At 43.8% G+C, this 17,329-nt stretch overlaps 1 protein-coding gene across 1 annotated transcript in view; it reads left to right on the top strand.

Annotated features, from left to right (window-relative positions):
* ARHGAP17 (Rho GTPase activating protein 17) overlaps window positions 1–17,329 on the top strand; it is a 40,671-nt gene that overhangs the window by 16,898 nt on the left and 6,444 nt on the right. Inside the window, 17 exon segments of the mRNA XM_032125751.1 lie at window positions 1,493–1,532; window positions 5,218–5,322; window positions 6,122–6,198; window positions 7,297–7,408; window positions 7,611–7,687; window positions 8,387–8,498; window positions 9,154–9,222; window positions 9,379–9,432; window positions 9,434–9,467; window positions 11,734–11,861; window positions 12,254–12,365; window positions 12,895–12,976; window positions 13,415–13,495; window positions 14,138–14,251; window positions 14,601–14,692; window positions 14,818–14,974; window positions 16,203–16,439. Of these exon segments, the coding sequence (XP_031981642.1) occupies window positions 1,493–1,532; window positions 5,218–5,322; window positions 6,122–6,198; window positions 7,297–7,408; window positions 7,611–7,687; window positions 8,387–8,498; window positions 9,154–9,222; window positions 9,379–9,432; window positions 9,434–9,467; window positions 11,734–11,861; window positions 12,254–12,365; window positions 12,895–12,976; window positions 13,415–13,495; window positions 14,138–14,251; window positions 14,601–14,692; window positions 14,818–14,974; window positions 16,203–16,439 (1,683 nt within the window).

Genomic DNA, 17,329 nt, shown 5'->3' with positions numbered 1-17,329 from the left:
GCTGCTTTTTACTCCACTGGATAGGATATCCTAGGAGAAAGGAAGGGAAGGAGAAATCAAACTTTGTATTACTCAAGTTGTATGGAAGCTCTGTTCTGATATTTGAGGAGGTTTGAATTAATGTTGTGGCTAAAGCAGAGTGGGTTTTGCAGGGCTAGCATATATATATATGTGTGTATATATATATATGTAGTAATAAGTATAAATAATTGCTCTCTAACAGGGTGTAATTTCCATCAGACAAAATATTTCTGTTTGGGTGGGAGAAAAGTTTATCAATCTTGTCTGTGTTTTCCTCAACAAATAAATATTCCAGTGCTGTCAGAGTATTTCAGCTGCTTTTGTCTGAGTCTGGCAGAGGTTTTGAGCTTTTACTTTATTCTGGCATTTAATTATTAAACACCTTATGGTTCACAACTAGTTCAAGCAGATAATGTGCTGTGAAATTGAAGTCAAATAAATGCCTTAAAAACACCAACCCAAAGCTGCAGGAATCTTGTCCTTGGAGGCTTTTAGCACGTTCAGCCACTGAGGCCTGATCAGGAACATGAGCTTTCTGTGCATGCCCAGGTTTGCAGTGGGTTATTTGACAGATTGCAGGATCTGATGAAGTCTGGAGTAGCTGAGGGACTCTGGCAGCAGCAGGGGAAATTCTCTGAACAGGAAAAGAGTGTCCTGGAGTCCCTCCAAGTGCTCCGTGGTGTAGATGTGTAGTAAACGGTGAGCAGCAGAGTAGGGTGAACTGAATTTATTTTATCGGCCTGGCAAAGGGAGGATCAAGCACTGTTAGAGTCAATGAGCCAACAACAAATAAACCTGTGTCAACATTAAACAATTTAAAGTTTATGTAAACTGGGACAGCAAAAGGTGTGGAAGTGTGTGTGTAAAGACCAGGAGTATGTCTGTAACAGGTATTTTGTCTGGAAGTGTGTGGAGTAGTCAGGCAGACTTTCCTGGGAATACCATTAACTTCTGATGAACTTTTCAAGTACCAAATCCTCTGATTTAGTGTTATGGAGTTCAGCAGGATGAGGTGATGGGAGGTTTCTGGTGAAGGTTGTGCACGGGTGGGGTTAAAGGAAGCTTTAGGCTGCCATTCCCACTGCTTCTGATGGATAAAGCTCTGCAGTGCTCCAGTACAAAGAGATGACGGTGACTCTCCTGTTCTTCCCATGGTTTTATATTCCTTTACACTCAGGTGCATTGATTCCAATTTGCTTTGGATTATTCCATGTGCACTTGGAAATAGCATTTTGAGCTTGGTGCAATGGATTTGTGCTGTGGGCTGGGCATTCCAGGGATGTCAGGGTGTCCTAAGCTCCATGTGCTGGGAGCCAGGGCTGCCTGTGACATGGTGAACATGGTGGTGTTTGCAGCAGTGGCAGTAAAGGGATTACAACTTGGAACTGAGCAGGTTTTGTTGGAATTGTTGAGGCAATCTTTGACCTTGAACATGCCAATTGTCTGACAATGGTCTTTTTTCCTCCCTTAGGGCTGAGAGAACAGAGGTGCTCAGTGAAGACCTGTTGCAGGTATTGTATCATGCTTAATATGGGGGTTTTTTAATGTTTTGTTGTGACATGTGAGCCTTTTGAGGTTTGTGGAGTACTTAATGTGGGGAAAAAATACTGCAAGTGTCAGGGATGGGACCCTGGATGTCTTTGACTTTTCAGCACATAAAAAAACAGGGATACATTCTCAGTAGAAAAGCTCAGTTACTTCTGTTTGAGTCCTATCATGTGGCTTGGTACAGTGAAGGAGGAACCATTTTTGCTTTTAATGAGATGAACAGGCCTGATAAGCCCACGAGCCATTGGTGCTGATGATTTGCCAGTCTGTCTGAGGAGGATGAAGAAACCCTGGCTGGGCACAGCTGGTTTCTGTCCTCACTGCTTTCTCCTGAACAGGTCAACTGGGCCTTAAGAGAAGTGGCTTAAAAATCATTCCAGCTGCTCACTAATAAAGAATGGCAATTTTTTTCTTAAAGTCTGTTACTGCTCTGAGTAAGTGTACAAATGCTTCTTGTTTAGCTGTGGTATTTGTTCTCAGGCTTGTCACGCTGACATGGATTTGTTTGCAGACTTGTCATCTTTGTGCAAATTTATCATCTCATCAGACATGACTTTCATGGTGGAATTTAAACTGCAACTGTCACATTAACAAGGGTGACTGATTCCATGGAGCAAATTTGCCTGCATACTTGTCCTACATAGCTGTCTTCCTCTTGTTCCTTTATGAAAGGTTTATAAAAAGAACACAAATTGGTGAGGGAAGTCAGGCTGGCTGCTCCTGGGACCTCAAGTGTGGTGGTTCTATCTGATTAATTACAAAGCATCTCAGCCCTGCTAGAGGTCAGGACCTGTAGATAGAACAGGGAAGTCAAGCAGATGATGGAAGTGCTTCTGGTTCAGAGCTCTCCAGCTGCTCAGGTTCAAGTGGCAGCTGAGGGAGTGTGTCAGCCTTCCAATATGAATTCAACACAAATACATTGAATTATGGACTTCCAGACTGGTTTGGGTTGGAGGGGACCTTAAAGCCCATCCAGTTCCACCCCCTGCCATGGGCAGGGACACCTTCCACTATCACAGGTTTCTCCAAGCCCCAGCCAACCTGGCCTTGGACATTTGCAGGGATGAGGCAGCCACAGCTTCCCTGGGCACCCTGTGCCAGTGTAATGGTGAGATGAGCAGACCTGAAACATTTCACCCCGTTTTCAGGGGATTGCTTTATTTAAAGTAAAAATACCTTCCTAGTCTGACAGTTCTGTTCTTAATTTCTGAGGAGATGTGCAGCTCAGTGACACAAAGGATGTTAAACACCTTGGTAGCCTGTGAGGGCCCATCTGGTTTATTGCTTCGCTGCAGAATAGTAACAAGAAGTGAAAGCCAAAAGCTCTGCTGCTTGTTGCCAAAAAAATTTTGCAAGCAAGGCTTTCCCAGGCCCCGAGCAGCCTGGCTACACCCAAGTGGAAGAATTTACTCACTTGTTTGTTTGCTCTTGGGGGCTTGTGCAGGGGCAGGAGGCTCTTATCTAACCCAAGAGCTTGGAAACGTGGTGCTGCTCACTTCACAAACATGGTTCACAGTTGGGCTTTTTTATATTTAGCTCAAGCTTTGCCACAGGATTGTTACAGCTTTTTTTTGTTCTGTTTTCTGAAGGGTTGTGCTCCATTTCAAGTGTCAGTTCAATGTGTTTCATCTGAAGACAAGGGCTATAATTCAGTACTGAAAAGGCCTTTACAATAGCCCTGCTTTCTGGCACGGCCTTGTGGCAGATAATAAAGCAATTGTGTGATGTTCTGTACTCTGGGGATGCCCTGAGGGGACAGACATCGTGGCCTGTGGGTCACATTGTCAGTTCAGAGGTGGCTTGAAGGAGATTAGTGTCCTTTGTGGTTTTCTTGACATCTTTGACATCTCAGAAGGCAGATCAGAGAGGAGAGGGTATGACTGTGAAGTTTTGGGGTCATGTTCCTCCTATCAGTCATCTGCCCTCGGAGTCTGCAATGCAGGGTGCCTGGAAAGAGGCTGTAGGGAGTGTGTGTGCTCCAGAGCCTTTCCAAGGAATGTGAGCCACCATCCAGGGCTGCCCTGGCCTTTGGGGTCTGCTGGGGTCTGAGAGGTGGCTCAGGTCCAGGATGTCACCGTGTTCCAGGTGTGGGAAAACCCTGTGCTCAGTCTTTCAGAAGTTTTAACTACCTGACCTTGCAAAAATGAATTCCTTTGTAACAAGAGGGTGGCTTAGAATGCATTGATGATGTTTCCTCCTTGTGAGGGTGGGAAGGCCCTGGCACAGGGTGCCCAGAGAAGCTGTGGCTGCCCCTGGATCCCTGGAAGTGTCCAAGGCCAGGCTGGACAGGGCTTGGAGCAACCTGGGACAGTGGAAGGTGTCCCTGCCTATGGCAGGGGGAGGCACTGGATGAGATTTAAGCTCCCTTCCAACCCAAACAATTCCAGGATTTCATTTTGAAGATAACACAAGAGAAGTGAATGATCTCAGATGCAACAATGGACCACAAACAATACCTGCTTGTTCATTTATGTCCGTATGGACTTTTTCCACCTGGACCTAATTTCGAATTTGTTGCTCCATGCTCTGTTAATAAAAGGCAGAGCCTTGTGCTCTCAGAGAAATCCCTGGGCAGTTTCTCTGCACCTTGTTCTACCCTACTAGATTTTTACTGAGTTTTTTGAGCACTTCAACTTGGGTTCATTTTGCCCTCCTGCAAATATAATAAAAGTGATTTTAGAGCTGTATCAAAAACTGGAATATGTTCAGATTATTTCTACAGATGAAATCTACTTTTTTTCTTCCCCTTGCTTTTTAAATAGAATCCATTCCAAAGGGCCTCCTGTTATTCTTGGTGAGTCATCAAAATGCAGATAAACAGCATTCTTTGGGTGCTGTGCACGGAGAGCTCAGTGCCATGAGCAGTTCTGTCCCACTGCTCATCACTTTGTTTGCTTTTGGTGTTCTTTGAAATAAAATAGTCCAAATTCCTTACTTAAAATCCCTTAAAAGAACAGTTTATCGTGTATATATTTGTCCTGTTCACAGGCTGTGTATTAAGCCATGTTTGAATTAGAGGGTGATAAACAGAACTCTTGTTTGTGCTTTGACTCCTATTTTTTAATTCCATATCCCATTTGAATACCAGTAGTCTCTCCCTGAAAATACTGTTTTGCTCAGCACGTGGGAGCTTTGTCCTTGTGTTTAACAGCCAGGGAAGGACATGCAGGAGGAGCTTGGAGTACAGCTTCATACAGTGGGAAGGAGCTGTCAGATGTGTCTTCAGCACCTGCTTTACAAGGTCACATTGAAAATTACGAGTTTTCCCACACTTTTCTCCCTAAATTAGTGTCTTAGATCCCTGCATGTGCCATTCATCTCAGATGGCAGGCGTCACCCTAATTCCCTTTTGCTGAGATGCCAAGCAGGGCAATATTTTTTCCCTTTCCCACTTTCCAGTGCTGTGAGCTCTGACTGAGTTTCTGTGCCACTGAGGAAAAAACCAATTTCAATCTCCTCTCAAGCATTTTTGTTGTCAGGCACTTCTACTAAGCAGCTGCACTTCTTGTAAGCTGGAGAATTTGAGAAATCTGCAACCCAGAGCAAAGTGTGGTACAGGGGGAAGGTTTTCTGCTGAGGCCAGGGAAATAACTTCTGGTTTTTGTGTTGTTTTCTCTTCCTCCCCTCTCCCCCCCCGGGGCCGATCAGATCGAGAGGCGTCTGGACACCGTGAGGTCCGTGTGCCACCTGGCCCAGAAGAGGCTGATTGCCTGTCTGCAGGGCCAGCATGGCACAGACCCTGACAAGAGACATGTGAGTACAGCTGTGTGTGCCCTGTACTCCCACCCTGCTGCTCCTGCAGGTGCAGCTCAGCCGCTCTGCCTCACACCAGCCGAGGGGAGCGAAGCTCTGTCAGACCAGCTCACGTGCTGGCACTGGTGAAACACCAGCTGCCATTCCCCATCCAACACAACAGCACAGCCTGGGAACACCTCAGCAGTGTCAGGACACTTCCTGTCCCTGCAGTCTGCGCAGTGCTTGGAGCTCTTGTGACACCCAGCTAGGAGAAGAAACTCTGCAGCTCTGACCCAACTCCTCAGATCTGGAGTTGCCCTTGGACACTGACACCTCCAGGTGGCTGGAAATGGTTTTCTGTACACATTTGATTTCTGCCCCTCCTTAGCAAAGCCATAGGTAGGTTTTCTTAAAGCATCAGAACCAGAAATAATTCACATTCACGTTTTCTCCTTTTATTGAGTAACACAGTCCTGAGAGCAGGGGCACACAGGACCTCTGGGAGAGAGAGGTGACAAGCTGGTTGCTTAAATCTCAGCTTAAAGCTGTTTCTCTCTCCTTGGCAGTAGTTTGAGATATGCTTGGGGCCAGTCACTCCAGCTAAAACTGAGAAGAAAGTGCTTTTCAGAGTGTCTGAGAACAGGAGTCTTGGGGCTTGAAACTTTTTGTGACTTGGCATTTTCTTAAGTTCAAGAATGAGCTGCATGCATGTAATAGAAACCATATGGAAGAGGAGAAAAGTCTTAGAGGGGATGTACTGGGGAAGCTGGAAAGAGTGAGCAGCACTCAGCTAAGCACTGTTCCTTCTGTTCCATAGAAAAAACTGCCTCTAACAGCTCTGGCTCAAAATATGCAAGAAGGATCCGTCCAGCTGAGTGATGAAACTCTGCTGGGGTAAGTGCCTTTTCTTCTGACTTGCTGTCTGACATCTTATTGCCTGCAGGGCTCTAATTAGAGCCTCTGGGTGCACAAAGGCTGGTTTCAATCTAATAAAACTTAATATTTCTAGATTCTTTCTCTAATCCAAGGGAGAAACAGTGAGCAAGCAGTTTTTCTGGAATGATTTGGGCACAAGTTTTAGGCTGAATTGCATTCCAGAGGATTCTGATTCTCTGCTGTCATAAAAGCTTTTAAAATTGCTTTTATCCTTGTGAATTAGTAGAATTATCATCTCCATTTGAAGTTTAAAATGTTGTGTATTCTACAATTAAACTGTTTTTTTAATATATTATAAACGGTGTTCTGCAGGTTTGAATTGATGACTTAAAATAATGTCTATTTGTATTAATAGCTTCTAGTTCAAAGTAGCCCCAATTTATCTATCCTGGTAAAGTGGTTATTTGCAATTTACAGGAAAGTGAAACAAATGAATCTCCATGTGCTGAGTTCCTAGAGCCAAGTGGGTTTTGTCATTGGTGTTGGGAATTCTTATGGAGACTGTGTAGAATGACCTTTATAAACCTTTGAGAACATATTTCTGACCCACTGCAGGAGATTTAAACCTGGATAAAAATCTTAGAGAATAGCGGGTTTCCTTATAACAAGCATAAAATAAAGGTCAAGTCATGGGTTTGGAGCCTGAGACTGCTGGGGATGGGAGTGCTGGGCATTAAGGTGTTAAGACCTTCACATTAAAGGGGCTTAGGAGAAAATGAAATACTGCATTGAGCAATTTTTCCTGCATCTGGTGAGATGGAAGGATGGGCTTGGAAATAAATACTGACTTCTGTGCCCTTAGGGCTGGTATAATCACCTGGATGTCTAAAAGCTTGCAAAGTGTTTGTCATGGCTCAGGAATTTAGAAGACAAAAGTTTAATAACACCAGTTGCTTATCCCAGATTTCTCCAAGAGAGCACAGAACAGTTGGGTTTAGGCTGTGAAGGGATGCTTTGCTTTATACAGCACAAAGCTTTCCAAAGCTCTGCTCTCCTTTGAATCCTTCTTCTTCAGTCAGTGTTAACTCCCATAACAATTTCCTGTAATTCTTACAGGAAAATGCTGGATACCTGTGGGGATGCAGAGAATAAACTGGCAATGGAGCTCTCCCAGCATGAAGTACAGATTGAAAGAGAAGTTATAGATCCACTGTGCCTGCTGACAGAGGTGAGACAGCTCAGCCTGAGAGGAGAAACACATCTGGATTGATGCATAAACTGAGCAAAAGGGGTTTATCTTGGTGCTGGTATTAAAAAACTGCTTTAAGAGTCCTGTGTTAGTGGTGGAAAGTGGATATGGAACCTACAACATGTAATGTGTTACAATACACAATTTAAAATTCAATGTAAGCCTTTAATTCTCATTTCAGACAGAGATCCCAAACATTCAGAAGCAGAGGAAGCAGCTTGCAAAGCTGGTGCTGGACTGGGATTCTGCAAGGGGAAGGTAGGAGAGCATTTTAGTTACTGAGTGGTTTTCTATCCATGTGAACTCCTTGTTGGTATCTCATGGCACCTGCTCTGATCTGGTGCTTGCTACTGAAATGCTGCTGTGAGCAGGTAATGGGTGAAAAAAGACAAACTTACATTTAAGTTACACCAGAAAAGGACCCATGACTGCTAGATCCAAACAGAATCAAGATTTTGGAGTTCTTACGTGCCTACATATAGTTGGAAAAATGTTGGAAACTCATCCAGTTTCCAGTTCAAATACGTGTTTAACTTAAATAAGGAATCACTGAAGTTTTCAGCTTAAAGAGGGAACAGGAATCTCACTGTGTAACCACACCAAGTGCTTTTACAGCCTTGTATGGAACCATGGCATTGGGAGGGTCCTGGGGTGTTCATCTCACCCCTGAGTGCCTTTAAATGGTTTTAAACTGCCATGAAAATCGGTGGTTTTCAGCATATTCTACACCCATGTTACAGACTGTGGCAGATGCAGGATTCCTTGTGATTTTTATAGTTGCTGGTTGGATTAGGTCAGCATGTCATGAATGGTGTGTTTTGAACCTTTTAGTTCTGTTGGAAAACCTCTGGAACTGTGGGGTTTGTTTCCTGTTGAAAGAAACCAATTCCAAAGAAGCCATAAATGCAGATTCTTGTGGAATATTGATTTTCACCAAATGAAACTTTTCTTCCCCAGATACAACCAAGCCCACAAGACTTCAGGAACAAATTTCCAAGTGCATCCTTCAAAAATAGAATCTCTTAAGGAAGAGATGGATGAAGCTGGAAATAAAGTAGAGCAGTGCAAGGTAAGGACAGGATGAGTGTCCCTTCCAGACCTCCCATGTAATTGCCCAATTGTGCAGCTGCAAATCATGTGGCTGTGACACTGCCTGTCCTAGGAGTATTTTAATGCCAGCTGATCTTTGAATTGCTTTAGTTCAATGAGGAACTCCATCCAGGGATTTTCTAAGTTGGGTGTTTGACATTATTTTCAGTTTCAGTCTGAGACAACAATGTCCTGGGCATGAATGAATGTTCTGGGTGCTCCAAGCCAGGGAGCAGCCATGCAGTAGGAGGCACCTGGAGGAAACTGAAGCTGGGAAATCCCAGGACCGTGCTGGTTGTCACAGCTCTGAGCAGCTGACATTCATTTTCACTTCTCAACAGCAAATACTCCATTGAGTACTGAGAACTGAAACCATTTTTATTAGTACTTGTCTTTGAGTGCTATGAATAACTGGATTGAATGGCAATATGTTCTTGACTGAAGGGGGCAAGTGCTTTGCTGGGTAAACCAGAGTTAGGGTTTTGGATTCATTTTGCTTGAAGAACACATGGAGCAGAGCAGGTGCATTACAGCTTCTTAGTTCAAACTTCCTGCAGGCAAAATAAACACAATAGATCTTTCTGTACATTTTGAAATGAGTAAATCTGCTGCCCTGCTTTGCATCTTTCCCAAAGGATCAGCTGGCTGCAGACATGTACAGCTTCGTGTCCAAGGAAGGGGAATACGCCCGCTGCTTTGTTATGGTGAGTGTTGGCAGTGGGGCTCTGGTTCAGCACAGCTGGGCACAGACACTCAGTTCTCAGAGATGACATTTTGTGTGCTAAACCTTTAGTCTTGTCTTATGTGCTCATCAGAAGCTAATGCTCTTTTTGTTTTTAAAATGTGGCTTCTGTTCTCAGTTATTAGAAGCACAAGCAGATTACCATAGAAAAGCATTAGCATTAGCAGTCATAAGAAAAGGTCCTACCCGAAATTCAAGCCCATCAAGGTAAAGTAACCTGTGCTCTGGCTGATGCTTCTCCTTGCCTGTGCCACCTATGCACAATATTCTCCTCCTCTATCTTGATTCTCTTGCATGCAGACTGATTTAATGAGGCCATTTTGATCTGCTTAACAATTTTACATTCCCAAGCATAATTCCATCTTCGTGTTCTCTGGAGTTCTCCAGCCATGTTTAACACACTAATGAAATATTAAGGATCTCTGATATTCAGGAGGGTAAAGGAAGGATTTTTCTATTTGCTTACCTGTTTTCCTTGTGCCCTTTTGCTAAGTCATACCTGGCTCTTTATTCCTAAGGAAGGAATTTTTCTATTTGCTTACCTGTTTTCCTTGTGCCCTTTTGCTAAGTCATACCTGGCTCTTTAGGCCAGTGAAAGTGTTGTTGTGATTTGGTTCTTGAGTGATTACAGGTGATTAAGGAAAACTCCATGTATTTTAAGGAGCTTGATTTTACCCCCCCCCCCCCCCCCCCCCCACCACCCCTCCCATTTTGTGCAATCCTCTTTCCCAGTGTGCACTGCCTGCTGGAAAATTGAGAGTTTGGGTTCTTGTGCTGATTATCAGCAGCTAAAAAAGTGAACTGTAGAGCTTCATTTCTTCCCTAAGAAGAACTGGAACTGCTGCTGAGCTTCCACTGTCAGGGGACTTTCAGGTTTATCACTGATGACTTGGCATGAACATGCACTGTGTGTTTTGGAAACTACTCTCCAAAATGTTGGCTGTGCTGTCCCTGAATCTTTGGAGAAACAGGTGAACAGAGTCTGAGAGAAAGTACAATCTGAGCTCAGCAAGGCTCAGGTATCTTCAGTTGTGGCCACATGCAGGTTGTAAAAGATGAACCAATTCAATACATAAATAAATGAGAGCATTGTGGAAGATGGTGTGGAATATCTGTACTCTGTCAGTGTGGGAGAGGAGGGAATGCAGAGGTGATGCTGGTGCAGCACCAGGGCTTAGCAGGGCTGTGCAGAAGGTTCTTTGTGGATATGGCTTGAAATTTGTTACTGTTGTATGGAAAGTTTCTACAGAGCAGCTGAGGAACAAATGCTTCAGAACAGACTGGCCTCCCTAGAAGGTGGCTGGGAGCCATGGTAGTCCAGTGGCTGAATGTAGGGAATTTCTCACACTGTGTTTCTAGCTGTGGTGTAAATTAGAATCCCACAAAGCTTTGGGTTGGAAGGAACCCTAAAGCCCATCCAGTGCCCACTGTTGCCATGGGCAGGGACACCTTCCACTACCCCATTGCTCCAAGCCCTGTCCAGCCTGGCCTGGGACACTTCCAGGGATGAGAGCTGGGACTTTGAACAAGTACTGAGGTTTATTTTCCTAATGTTTGCTGTAACTTGCAAAAGTTGGGAAATATTACGTGCATTTCATGGCATGTTAATGAATGAGAGGGACTAAAACCTTACAAGGGATGTGATTGATGTGGTTTTTTAAAGAAAAGGAGTGAATTAAATCCTTTGCAGAAACACTTTGCCTTCAGAGCACTCTTTGAAGTCCTCTGAAGTTTTTGTCTTTCTTGGCCTCTTTTCCACATAAAAGAAGTAACACATCTGTACTAACAATAACCTTTTACATCTGCATTTTTTCAGTTAAAACAGCAGAAATGGGTCAGAACATAAATTGTAGGAAGGAAGAAATTCACATTGAATTTGGAGAAATTTGTGCCAATTGGAGTTAAACAAGAACTAAAGAAATAAATTGAAAATTTGAAAATTACAGTGTTGGCCTGTAACCGTGGTAGTTCTGATGTGATACACTGGGGCTGTTAACATTCACTGTAATTTGCTAATTTAAGGAATCAAATTTAAGGAGTAAACTTTTTATTAACAGCTCAGTTTTTATTCACCCTAAATACAGTTAAAACAAAAATCAGCCCAGGTCATGCAATCTGTACAAAATTTCCTCACAGATTCTTGCAGACTGGAGCCAAATCAGTGTTACGAGAATGTGCAGCCTTGTGCTGGCACTTGTGCTGAGGTTTGTTATTTGTAATTCCAGTTATATACAGAATTTGTATGTGATACTTCATCCAGAAAGATGCAGAAGTATTCTTTTCTTGACCACCAGCAGCCTCATTTTCTCTTTCCTCATGATCCAAGGGACTTTACCAATCAAGGGCTGTAAAACTCCTGCTGTAGTCTGAACATTTCTGTGCTGTACTAGAGGCTTTCTTCTCTTCTTGCCTGGGCTGTAGTTCAAGGATTTGGTAGATATTCTGCTCAGTGTTTTGATACTCTCCAACTTAGACAAATGGACTGAAAAACCAGCTTTTGGAACTCCCCTGGAAGAGCATCTCAAGCGCAGTGGGCGGGAAATTGCCGTTCCTATTGAAGCCTGTGTCATGATGCTCCTGGAAACAGGGATGAGAGAGGAGGTGGGTAATTCCAGATCACAGGCCAGGAAGTGGGAGAAAAAGGTCCCAGTCAAGCTCATGAAGTGGTGTCTCTTTGTTACCATGTTGCTTCAGTAACTCACTCATTAATGTAGTTGGTAAATGTTTTGCAACAGAATAACCTCAGCACTGTCTGAAGTGTCTTGGGGATGGATGCACATACAATGAAAATTAGGGATGGGTCAAGGGTGGGGGGGGAGCTAAACTGTGGTCAGATGTGACACGATACATGAAGGGCCAGCTGGGTCATAACACTGTCAGGGGAAGGCACCAAAGCTGAAATGTTCTGAAAGAGGCTGTTGTAAAACTGGTGCTCTTCCATGCTTGTGCCAAAGTGTGGTTACCAATCAATAAATTTTATTTCTGTGATGCAGGGCTTGTTCAGAATTGCTGCTGGAGCCTCCAAGTTAAAAAAGCTGAAAGCTGCCCTGGACTGTTCCACTTCCCAGCTTGATGAGTTTTACTCAGATCCCCACGCTGTTGCAGGTACTGGGAGTGTTCCGAATCCAAACCAGGTGTAAATTGATACAACACAGCTTCATGCTCCATGATCTCCACAGTTAAACTGGGAGAAGTTGAAAGTTCACTGCACAGTTTGACACAGATAAGTGTACGGTGCCCGTGGTGATCACACCTGATGCATTTGTGACAATGGTGTGTAAAATTCAGGTGACCATAATGACTTAACTGTCACATCTCCTCTCATGACAAGAGTGTTAATATGGTCAAGGCAGATTAGACCCATGTGTAGACCTTTAATGCATCTTCAAAAGTTCTTTGTTCTGAAGAGATGATTGAGTTTTATAGCCTATGTTTCTGTCAAATTGCACTAATTACTGACAGACGCTTTGTGTTAAGATCTGAGCAGTTACACTTTGCAGATGTCAGATCTTGCCAGTGTTTCCCTGGTACTTGGGACTTACTGCACAGATACAACTGCAAATCTGAGGGCAGATTTTCCCTGAAGCCTGAAAGCAGTGGCTGAGGAGCCAACCTGTCCCTGTCTGCATTGCAGGTGCCTTGAAATCCTATTTGCGGGAGCTGCCAGAGCCTCTCATGACCTACAGCCTGTATGAGGAGTGGACACAAGCTGCAAAGTAAGCATGCTAAAAATAGCTGTACAGGAAATCATGCTGCATATTTCTATTAATTTTGATTCTTCATAGATGAATTCAAAAGAAACAACCAAGCTCACACAGTTACTTATTTTTCCACTAACAGGTATTTCATGCAACAAATTATTTTAAATAATAAATAGCTTAGTACAAATTGCACAAAATGTGGTGAAATATCTGTTTTGCTTAACCATAAGGGCTGATTCAGGTTGCTGGCTGCACAGTATTGATGCTCAAGCAGTTTTGTTGCAGGTAGAGGTAATTCAGGGATCTGAGTAGCAGGTTACTGAGTTCCTGAGTACAGAACAATGCATTTATTTGGCATAAATGGAAGTTTATGCCATCATCTCTTTGTCACTGCAGACACAACAAATTTCTGACCTGAAAGTAAGGTGTCATGGCATTTTTTTCTCGTTTCAGTATTCAGGACCAGGATAAGAAGCTCCAAGAGTTATGGAGGATTTGTAACAGATTACCTGAGCATTACCGTGTTAACTTCAGGTAGGCATAAACATCTCTTAGCTCAGCTGCTTTGCACCTCAAAGCCAATTAACTTAAACTCTAATCCAGGTGTGCTTTTCTTGGCCAAATTCAGTGAGATTTATAAAAATACTTCTTATTTCCTGCAGCAGTGGGTATGCATAAGTGGTGTTCTCAGCTTAATTCACTATTGACTGTCTGAAAATAGTGATGCACAGAACCCTTCTACTTATGGCTCACACTCTGCTCTTTGCTGTAGTTTCCAGTCTTAGAAATCACCTGAATCTATCTTAAACATCTCATTTTTCCTTTTGGTTTTGCATTTTGGAAATGAACCGGAACAAAACCAGCTCTGGTGATTCCTAGAAGCATGGAATTTCCATTACAGGACGTGAAACTAGCTGAATCTATGTGTTTTTCTGTGGAAATATAATATTTCTGTGGTTCTATTTTGCTAGGATAGGAGGTGCTTTCTTTGCTACTCAGTTCAACTTTTATGATTCAGGAGCAGAAGCCTTGGGCAGCTGCCAAGCAAGAAGGCTGCTCATCTCATTTCTGTGTTGTTGGGAGCTCTCTTTACAAGTTCTTGAATTTTTATTTACTTGCTTTCAACAAGAAATGCTCTTAGTTCCTGCTGTTTAATTATTACTTTCCTTTTTGTAGGTATTTAATCAAATTTTTAGCCAAGCTTGCCCAGAACAGCGACGTTAACAAAATGACACCGAGCAACATCGCCATAGTCTTGGGCCCCAACTTGTTGTGGGCAAAGAATGAAGGGTGAGTTCTTTAAAGAAAGCTACAAAGCAGAACTGGATGAAGCTGTAGAATTGATTGGTTTGAATCCTTTAATCTATTCACAGCAACAGACTGCCTAAAAAATATTTCAAGTATTCTTTCAGCCCGTGCCTCCAGGTCCTTTGAGGCAGGAAGATTTTTAGGGATGTTTCCAGAAGCTGTGAATGTTACTGAATAGTCTGGAGTATTCAGCACAGTTGCTCTTTCTCTGGTACTGAGGAGTTAATCCATCATGCTTAGCCTGAGTTGCTATTCATGTAATCTGAATTGATTTTAATTTTCTTACTTTGATAGAACTCTGAATAAAGTGTTCTTCAAATCTCTCCTGCAGATCCCTTGCTGAAATGGCAGCAGCCACTTCAGTGCATGTGGTAGCAGTTATTGAGCCCATTATTCAGCACGCAGACTGGTTCTTCCCTGGAGGTGAGTTCCTGCCATAGCTCAGGAGTTTTACATCACCCTCCAGGTCAACCTCCAGTGGCTTGTGCAGTGAGGCACCACTTGGGATATGTGTGTCTTAGGAGGCATTCTGTCTGTCCCTCTTCCAGATGAAGATTTCAATGTGTCTGGGGCATTTGTGGCAGTTCCTACTGTTAATTCCAATCACTTGTCACACACTGGGAATGACTATGAATGTGGGACCCTGGAGAGGAAGAGGCCTTTGAGCATGACTGTGATGGAAGGGGATTTGCTGAAGAAGGAAAGGTAGGTGTGATTCTCAGGTTAGGGGTCCATTATTAGCCCTCTTCCAATGAGGCTTCAGACACTTTCATTGGTGACAGGAGAGGAATTTCATGGAAATACTGTAGATAACAATAGTGATTTATTTCCTGTTGTTGCAGCCTGAGGATGGCTCAAAGGTAATGTACTTCCTTCCGTTACACTCTGTGCATGTTAAATCCCAAGCAGATATTGCTCTTCCCAGTTTCCATTTTCCTGGTACAGATTGGGGGTGGTCTAAGATTCACTGGAACAGAAGTGTCTGCAGTAGCTTCTCTGAGTCTCTAACTTCTGGTATTCCATGGCTTCTCTTTCAAAGCCCATAAGCTGAGGTGGTGTTACCTGGTGCCTTCATGATAAGACTTCTGAGTTGATGATGGTACAGTATTGCCAAAGCAAGCAGTAGAATGCTAAAAACTCCCAGTAAAACGTGCTGTTTCCCATATAACATGTAGTGTAATGTTCATTCTTATCACTCATCATGAGTATTTAAGTGATGTGCTTGTTTTAGCTGTTGATGCAAATGTTGAGTTGTTACCTGTTAGCTATGACCAGCCACATGCAAATTTGTCAGCACTCACAGAGGAGGAAGAAAATCAATTCAAGATTCAATGTTGAACACAAGAATAAAATTAAATTCTAGAATAAATGTGCTGTATACATTCTAAAATCTGTTAGAGTTTGGGTCAGTTTCTCCACTGTTCTCTTTGAAACACAAACAGAATTATTTGGGTTGGAAAGGACTATAAGGACCTCTCATTCCAACCACCAAATCACAGCCTGTATCCAGTAGCTTTTTTTTGAATCTCTACTGCAACTTAGTGTGTGATAGAAACAAAATTCGTGTGGCAGAATACATGTAGTGAGGAGCTACTCTGCTGTGTAAGGAAATGTCTGTAATTACATGTGAGATTCTGAGTGCTCTGACCTCATTGTCATCAATGTTTGTCTCCAGATGTAATTGAGTAGTTTGTTCACTGACGTTTAGCTTATCCCTCTGTGGGGATAAGCCAAAACCTGTTGCATGTCTTAACATTCCTGGTGTTCTGCAGCCAGTGGAAGCTTTAACATCGTGGTGTTGTGCAGCCAGTGGAGCTTTCCTTGTTGCTGCTTTGCATGTCGGGGTTTGTCTGGGGGTGGGACACCCCGAGTCCTGCTGCTGCAGCACCTGGGGGTGGCTGCCTGCTGTGTTCACTCTCTCTTCTCTCTGTAGCTTTGGTGTGAAGGTTCTGGACTTCCCCGCGACCCCGCGGCGATGTGGCACTGTAAACAGAAAGCTCACATCGCCGGCCTTCCAGCCCCCGCTGCCGCCCTGCGAGCCCGGCGCGGCCGCGGTGGCAGCCGAGCAGCACTGCCAGCCTGCCGGGGCTGAGCCTGGCCCTGGGGCTGGCCCTGCTCCCTCTGCTGCCTCAGCAGAACAGCCCCAAGCTCCAGGCACTGAGGATGCCAGGTAAGAGGCACGGCTTGTGCTGGCAGCGGCTTGGCAGCAGCTCCAGCAGCAAACTGTTGTCACCTGGGGCTGGCACCTCTTCCCCATGGGATGTGCCTGGCAGGTGTGGGCAGCAGCACCGTGCAGGAGCTCTCCTGCTATGTCTGTGGGTCCAGAACTGGGCTTCTGAAATTGCACACACGGTTCTGGATATTCCAGAATTGGTCTTATAAAATAATATCCATGGTTCTGGATGTTCCAGAATTCATCTTCTAATATAACTTACATAGTTCTGTCTGTTCTGGGCTTCATCTTCTGAGATAATGGAATTCTTGGGGGAAAAAATGATGATGAAAAATACAAATATAGACTCTATTTCTACTGCCCACATTGACCTTCCCAGGCTATGCTCTAGAGATGTGCACACAGGTGATACCAGTTTGCTGCTGAAAGAGCAAAACCTACAGTGGCAATACCAGAAGCCTGTTGGTCTTGTTTGGTGTTTCTTGTACATGTTATCTGGATGTCTTGTTTTGTTTATTTGTCTGTAGCAAGTGTTACTGATGAGCAGATTTGCTTACTAGAAAACTTGCAGTCAGTTTATCGTATTTCAGGATTAGTTTCTTTAGGACAAGTATGTACACAGGCTCTTAGCTATTTAATTACTCTTGAAGCTCTGCAGTTGTGTCCCTGGTCTCCAAGGCTAATTGCAGCAGCCTGACTTCCTCCTGTGAGGTGCAAGCAGCATTTTGCTCTCAGCTCTTCAGTGGTCTGAGAGCTGTGGCAAACCATGTGTAAGGCCTGTAGTGCTTCCAAATGTCAACCTTGGCGTCTCAGGGTGAAACCCCACCATGGGGTGTGATGCAGCACTGACTCTTGTGCACAAAGCTCATTCTCAGGTGACATATTTA

Source organism: Corvus moneduloides, chromosome 16 (assembly GCF_009650955.1).
Source record: "Corvus moneduloides isolate bCorMon1 chromosome 16, bCorMon1.pri, whole genome shotgun sequence".
In the NCBI taxonomy this organism is placed as follows: Eukaryota; Metazoa; Chordata; class Aves; order Passeriformes; family Corvidae; genus Corvus; species Corvus moneduloides.
This window is presented reverse-complemented; position numbering and strand designations above follow the sequence as displayed.